At 42.3% G+C, this 7,566-nt stretch overlaps 1 protein-coding gene across 10 annotated transcripts; it reads left to right on the top strand.

Moving 5' to 3' along the window:
* The first annotated feature begins 261 nt into the window (after nucleotides 1–261).
* LOC123979657 lies at nucleotides 262–7,012 on the top strand. Of its 10 annotated transcripts, none has more exons than XM_046063686.1 (8): nucleotides 264–680; nucleotides 1,692–1,760; nucleotides 1,861–2,150; nucleotides 2,348–2,480; nucleotides 2,722–2,794; nucleotides 2,888–3,172; nucleotides 3,311–3,385; nucleotides 4,421–4,641. In XM_046063686.1, exons 1-8 carry the CDS (start codon nucleotides 378–380, stop codon nucleotides 4,492–4,494), a joined length of 1,302 nt encoding a protein of 433 aa, XP_045919642.1. In that variant the 5' UTR covers nucleotides 264–377; the 3' UTR covers nucleotides 4,495–4,641. The 10 variants fall into 10 exon arrangements, with proteins under 10 accessions (XP_045919646.1, XP_045919645.1, XP_045919647.1 ...); XM_046063685.1 differs by having other exon boundaries at nucleotides 265–680; nucleotides 2,722–2,779; nucleotides 3,311–3,389; nucleotides 4,421–4,662; XM_046063684.1 differs by having other exon boundaries at nucleotides 266–680; nucleotides 3,311–3,389; nucleotides 4,421–4,662.
* Nucleotides 7,013–7,566: the final 554 nt, after the last annotated feature.

The raw sequence follows: 7,566 nt of genomic DNA, 5'->3' as shown, positions 1-7,566 counted from the left end.
ACTAATTAATGCAATTCATATCCTCGCTTTTTTATGCGTATGGGGGTCACATTAGCTCTTGAAATGGGCCCCCAGATGTTTAAGGTCGCCCCTGTTGCAAAGTATTCCTTCGGGGCAATTATGCCTGTCTAAATTACATCCACAAAAACTGCTTCTTCTGCCACTGACAGGCGCAGACTGTTAGACCAGCTGCCAGACAACACCCATTGTTTTTAAAAGGAAACTGAGGTGTCGCTCAAGGACAATTCTCGCTGTGAAATCTCGTGAGAGGCGATTGTTGCAGGAAGACGCTGGTGAGTCAGAGCCGGAGAGAGGGGTGTGTTGTGTTGAAGTAACGTTAGTGGATTTGTTTTATCCAGAAGTAAAAAAGAAGAACAATGGTACGTGGCTGCGCATTTCCTAACTGTGCCAACAAAATGTCACGCAACACTAAGCACAGCTTTCACAGACTACCTCTGTCCGACATGGAAACGCTGAAGTTGTGGTTAGGTGTGCTACAAATGGATGCTAACACTCCTGTCCAGACGCTGCGGCTTGAAGACCATCGGGTCTGCAGTGACCACTTTGACCGGGATGACTACTGCCAGCCGAAGAAGAGAAGAAGTGCTATACCTAAGCACTTTTTCCTAAAGAAAAATGCTGTTCCAAGACCGAAGGGACCTGCTGCAGACGGACCGCAGGTAATGTCCTGAAGTTAATGTGTTGACCTGGCGTCAGTAACGTCACACGATGACAGGATACTGGCAAAAACCCAGTAAGCCAGTAGTATGTGCAAAACATCATAAAGTCATGACGGATTATAAAATACCTATACAAGTAAGATTCATATCCCCTTTTAAGCAGTTCAAATTAAAAAAGTAAATTTGTGCACATAAAAAGCAGTTGATATTCCTAATAGATGAATAAGCTGTCATGGTCTGTGTAATTTTTTTAAAGTGGTTTGAAATGACATATTTATGCTTATTTATGATCTATAAGACTATTATGACTACATTTACATATCCTATAGCTACATTAGGGGATATTGACTGGCAGTGAATGATGATGGTAGTTATTGATTGAGCACCTATATGTGGCCTGTTCTACCAATGTCTGTGTTGAAAGACTCATTGAATAATTCTCTCCAGCACTGCAAAGCCATAGCGCTCTCTGTGTGTAATGTTGACACCACATATCCATACCATACTTATCTAATTTACTACCTTCACAGGACTTGTATGAAAGGAAATCTTTGCTGGAGCTGTAGAAATACTTATATAAAAAACTGTTCTTCTGTACCTTTTTTTTAGAGGTGATGTGTCTCCAAAAGCACCATACTTTGTCCCACAATCCACTTCTACCAAGACTCGACACATTGCACTGGCTCCTACATGGGCAGGATCTGTGGCAAACTCAGCAGTGCTGACATCTTTTCTGAGCAATTGACCTTTCGCTAAGCCACGCCCTGAATACACAGCTGGCCAATCACAGCGCAGTATAGGACTCACTCTAACTGAGGTCCAACACTCCATTAACTCTAATGCAAAAAGAGTCTGATCTGGTCAAACGCTGTTCCTGGGGCCCTTGTAATAGTTACAGCAGCTACCCACAGAGGTTGAAAGCAACAGTAGCTAAGGGGGGCGGGGCTTAGCGAAGGGTCAATTGAAATTACTGGACTAACACTGAGAGGATATTGTTTTTGTGTGTACAAGGACCGGACTGGCACCGCCTCAACCACAGCTTTCACTGTCCCGCATACAGCCACTGAAGACATACCCCAAGTGAGTTGAATGGCTTGTATTTAAATTCAAAGATTCAAATTTCAATATGAATACATCATTGCTGTTAGTTACAAATCCCACAACTATCGTGTCTCTTCAGATTCAACATGAAGATGCAGCGGAACATGCAGACAGCAGTGACGTCAGCATGAGCTTCGGGGAGATGTCTCAGGACCCGTTAGACGTCAGTTTTTCATCACAAGGCACCATCACGTCTTCCAGCCCGGAGTCTGGTTCTGTCTTAGGAAGCTCCAACGGAGAAACTCCAGGAGGATGGGCTGAAAGGAAGTGGCTGGTGAAAGATTCAAAGCTCATGGAACTTTTTAAAAGATGCCCCACGTGTGGCTGTTACGTTGATGCGAAAACAGTTGCTATACATTCCAGCCAAGTGTAAGTTCAGAAGGCCTCCCTGAATGGACACAGAACAGTTGGTGTCATGTCCTGATTGAAGGGGGGGGGGGTTGAAAACATTCTTCTCATATGCACAGCAACACTTTTTACTGTAGCAACACATATGGACATAATGGATTGGGCTGAATTCCTTAAGGGACAAATTCCAAAAACAACCCACTGTTTATGCCAAACAGTCAACCTGCCTCGTACCTGTCCTTCAGCATGCATACAGAGATCAGCATGACAAAATCATACAGCACCTCCTTCAGGAAACAGCACCTGGAAAGGCAGCAGAACACTGTGGTGATGCCAGATGTGATAGCCCTGGTAAGCATTTTACTTGTTCATTGAAATGTAAATATTTATTATTATTGTCATTTTACTGTGAAACAATATGATTTTTTTTTACTCAGGTAGCAAACACTCCACCTTGCTATGGCCATGGCCGGACCCCTGCAGTGTCTCTCAAGTTCTCTTGTGTTTACCCCCTCCTTGTGTTTCAGGATTTCCCCATCACTCTCTGTCCTTTGTTTATGTTGTCGGTGCGTTGTCATGGTTTCCCTTCCAGCTCTGTGGACTCACACACCTGCCTGCTATCAGCTCATCCTCCTGCAGCACGTCTTCTGGTATACTATCTTATGGTAGCTACACCTTTTGGACAAGACATCCTTGTGGTCATTTTTTTTGCTTCCTCTTGTTTTCAATAAGTAACTCTGTTCCTCTCTTTGCTCCAGGATCTCTGCCCACCTGCGAGTCTACCTGCTCACCTGTCTGCTTTCCAGCCTCCGCTCCTCAATCTCTCTCCTCCACTGCTGCCATCCCTCTTCCCCCCTGCAGTCCTCAAATCACTCTCATAGCCACTTGCCCACACCTTAACCCCCCTGTTTGCATTAAGATTGTCTTACCAGCTATATGCTGGTCCATTTCCTGCGATTGGGTTCTCCACTTCCAGTCCCTAACACCACCTACTCTTTCCATGATGATGCTAGAAAGGAAATCCTCATTTGGAATTGGTCGCGGTAATTCACTGTGCAGTGTTAGCCTATGTAAAAAAATAAAATGCCCCCTCTGTTAGAAACATTATTTATCAAGATAGTTGTGTCAAAAACCATGGATGTGACATTTCTGATAAGACATTGCTGTGCTCTTGCTTACAGAAGCGCCCAGCAGTAGTGATGGAGGTCACGGAGGTTCCAGAGGGGCTGAACCACCTGCTGTACATTGGAGTGGATGTAGGTGAGTGATACCTTCACTAATATCCACCATGAATGAGGTCATTTCTGCACTGCTGTTATGATGATGTGTCATTGGGAAGTGTCATCCAACTGCTATTTATTGTTGCCGCCACGTATGAGCAAGAAAATTACTTAAATTAACGTTACAGTCTGGACAAGCTCCAGCTACAAGACCGCGCATTCGACCGTCTAATGTTTGGAGTGTTTCAGACAGACACTCAACTGCTCCATGAGCTTCACTGCAGCACAACTGCTGTCCACAAATACGTGAAGCAGCACGAACACGTGAAACGAAAGTATCCCGGAGCACTTTGTCTAGGCGGCAGCACCGCAAATCCTGGTTACTTTCTGTCGCCACACAAGCACGGCACATTATCAGCACGAGGACACGTAGTCCTTAAAATGTTTATTGCCTTCATGTTAAAAGTAATTTCTGCCCCGCTGCTGTCATGGTAACGTAACGTAATGTTACACTGCGTGTCATCTAATGTTCGGCCGTTTCATATTTTCTGTTTATTTAACAGCCACGTATGAGCGAGAAAACCGCTGAAACTAACAGTACAGATGATCTGTGACTGTCTGGACAGTCTGTGAGTCCTTTCAGGTGTTCACTGATGCAGAAATACATTTTATTATCATACTGCAGTACTCAATATTGAAATGAAGTAGCCTAATTAGTCAGTGACGTGGAAATTTGATTCATTTTAAGATTTGCTACTATTGTCATTCTAATGTGCTTCATCAGGACGATTGAATAAAGATTAGACATGTTTTTGATATTTATTTTGGATAAATTGGTATGTTAATCGAGTATTCTTTAGAATAAACAAAATTAGTCGTTAGATTAATCGACTTGAAAAATAATCGATATGTACAGCCCTACTGCATATTACTCCAGTGATGAAATAAAACAATAACTCATAACTATGTTAAGTAAAGTGGATTGCATATCAGTGACGGCAAAATTTGACCAATATGACACTGTTATCATTATTCTAATGTGCTTTATTTGTCTGTTTTTTATTTTTGTAGCCGTGTTTGCCTCGGTGGAAGTCTCCTCTGCATCATATCTGCGGCGTACATCGATGGGAGGAGAATGGGATTGAGTACACCTGTCATCACCCAGTCTTGACAGAGGAGCAGCGGGGAAGAAAGACATGGCTCAAGGCAGATTCACCTGCTTTCCAGGCTCTCAAAGCAGATGCGATGGACAAGATTCTCCTTCGAGCCTTGAAGCAGATGACACGCTTCACACACACTATGTGTACACAGTCAGATTTGTTTCATTCAAGTTTTCCTGTGTTGTTCAGCAGTTACTGAGCGAAACTCAGACGTACTGTCGGCACTACAGTAATAGTGCTAACACTGCTGCTACTGTTAAACCTAGCTCACACATTATCTATTTGTAGGTGTAGAAATATTTCCACCAACTATGAGGTAATTTGTCATCTGCAGATGTAGCACAAACTGAGGTTTTCAAACTTGCATCAACACAGGATTCCTGGAGGTGTACCATTCTTCCAGGATGAAGTATGCTCAGAAGAGTCTGTACCTCAGATATGACTCAACCAGGGCCCGTACCCAGATGGCGATCATGGATCATAACGTTGGCAGACGGTTGGCCCTCTCTCTCCGTTCCTGTTTTGTCTTCAATTTTGAAATCAGACAAATTCAGCCATGATTTAGAAAATAGACTTGCTAGCAGTTCAGTCTGAGCCTCTCGGTTGTTAAAAGAAGCAATTTTTGTGGATGTAATTTTGAAGAGCACAATTTCCCAAGAGGAATATGTTGCAGCTGGTTCACGGCCGCCGGGTGAAGCTAACAACTGCATGGATTTGAATCTTTTTATATCTGCCATTTCGACACCAGAATACATGAAAATAGCGTCCAGCTTTGAAAATACTGAAATTATCCTTGAACCGAAGCCTACATACATTATAGTACTGTGTATTATAAACAACTTATTTTGTCTTTTAGTTTGGAGGGCTTGTTGGACTTCTTTTTGCAATTCTACCTTAAAGCTAATTCTCTATAATATCATTAATAAATATAAATAAATACATAATACAGAAAAACACATGAAAGGAACCCCTTTTTGAACACTGACAGCACTATGGAGCCATGTTTTTATTAGTGGAGTTGCTGGTCTAGGCATAGTGCATGCTGGAGCCAATCCCAGCTGACAACGGGCGCAAGGCAGGGTGCATTCTGGACAGGTCGCCAGTCCATTGCAGGGCCAGTAACCAAAACCACAAACAGAAAACATGGACCAACTGCTAAAGTTGAAACTAAACAGGACAAAGGCCAAACAGGGAGTTCAAACAGGACAGCAACAGGGAGTTCAACGCAAGGCGTTAAACACAAACAACACAAACAGGGACTGAGCTAATGACACAGAGTGGCTAAGGACAACAAGTTAACAGGACAACACTGACAAACTCAACCACAGACTAAGATAACTGAACAAAAAAACACATGGCGATAATAACCAAACGGATGACAAATCAGGCAGAGCTCACAATGACAACAGACTGGACACAGGACAACAGACCGGACTGAACCCTAAAACACAACATATAAAACAACAGATCAAACGTAACAAAAACTCACAGAGGGCCAAACTAAAACATGGCCGACAGGCAGAATGTGACACAAATCTCCTCTGTTTCTACATACACACTGGGTAGTACCAAAGTCTTTATGGGCAAGTCATGCCACTCTGCAGCCATCATGAAAAATACCTCCGGGAAGCTATTTTGGACAAGACCGGGCTCCTATCTGAGTGGCCTGGCGTCAAAAGTAGCTGAAATCTACCTGTTTCACTAATATCAATCATCGCTTTACACACATGAATTGTCCCCTCCATTTTTTTCAGGTAGTCGCACAGATTCTCTTTTTGCACTCCAGAGATTCTTGCTGTTTCTCGCCAAATGCCATACAGTGATTGGATGACACAAGTAGACTCTTGAATCACTGTATTGCATTGTTTGAAGTTCATTGGATGTAAACTAAATTCCATAAAAATATAGTCCATTTTCCTCTTTTACACATGTGCAGGAGAACACAGAAATGTGTACAAGCATGCAGGTGATGAAATGCACCAAAACTTCTCTGAACCTGCACAGGATCTGTGAGAGGGGTAAAACAGAAATAAAATAACAGACTTTTTGTTTATGACCAAATGGAAAATTCATTATTTTCTATACCAATTAATTTAATAGGTTAGGTTTTTTTTTGTATTCGAAGGAAATAAAAAGGCCATTGGTTTAAATAAAAAAAAGTTAAGTTATGAATAACATTAAGAAACTATTATTGCCAGAAGAAATGTTTTCGTTTTCAGTTGAGTTTTATTTATATATTGCCAATTCATAACAGAATTTATCTCATTGCAGTTTTCATATATAGCTGGACCACATTCTTTGTGGTATTCTTTATAGAGATCCTACAATTAGATAAACTCCCTTTTAACAGGTAGAAAGCTCAAACAGAACCTAGAAAATGAATAACAGTAGTAATAATGACAGTAATAGTACACTCACCTAAAGGATTATTAGGAACACCATACTAATACTGTGTTTGACCCCCTTTCGCCTTCAGAACTGCCTTAATTCTACGTGGCATTGATTCAACAAGGTGGTGAAAGCATTCTTTAGAAATGTTGGCCCATATTGATAGGATAGCATCTTGCAGTTGATGGAGATTTGTGGGATGCACATCCAGGGCACGAAGCTCCCGTTCCACCACATCCCAAAGATGCTCTATTGGGTTGAGATCTGGTGACTGTGGGGAAGCCATTTTAGTACAGTGAACTCATTGTCATGTTCAAGAAACCAATTTGAAATGATTGGAGTTTTGTGACATGGTGCATTATCCTGCTGGAAGTAGCCATCAGAGGATGGGTACATGGTGGCCATAAAGGGATGGACATGGTCAGAAACAATGCTCAGGTAGGCCGTGGCATTTAAACCATGCCCAATTGGCACTAAGGGGCCTAAAGTGTGCCAAGAAAACATCCCCCACACCATTACACCACCACCACCAGCAGCCTGCACAGTGGTAACAAGGCATGATGGATCCATGTTCTCATTCTGTTTACGCCAAATTCTGACTCTACCATCTGAATGTCTCAACAGAAATTGAGACTCATCAGACCAGGCAACATTTTTCCAGTCTTCAAC

This window comes from Micropterus dolomieu, linkage group LG11 (assembly GCF_021292245.1).
Source record: "Micropterus dolomieu isolate WLL.071019.BEF.003 ecotype Adirondacks linkage group LG11, ASM2129224v1, whole genome shotgun sequence".
In the NCBI taxonomy this organism is placed as follows: domain Eukaryota; kingdom Metazoa; phylum Chordata; class Actinopteri; order Centrarchiformes; family Centrarchidae; genus Micropterus; species Micropterus dolomieu.
Note: the sequence above shows the minus strand (reverse complement) of the source record. Positions and strands in the feature narration are given on the sequence as shown.

Bases quoted from the DNA above. Each gene is read 5' to 3' on its own strand.
- LOC123979657 (XM_046063684.1), top strand. From the start codon at position 378: ATGGTACGTGGCTGCGCATTTCCTAACTGTGCCAACAAAATGTCACGC. The intron at 2,481-2,721 runs GTAAGCATTTTA...TTTCCCTTCCAG, and splicing joins TGCCAGATGTGATAGCCCTG to CTCTGTGGACTCACACACCT. The intron at 3,173-3,310 runs GTAATTCACTGT...TCTTGCTTACAG, and splicing joins CTCATTTGGAATTGGTCGCG to AAGCGCCCAGCAGTAGTGAT.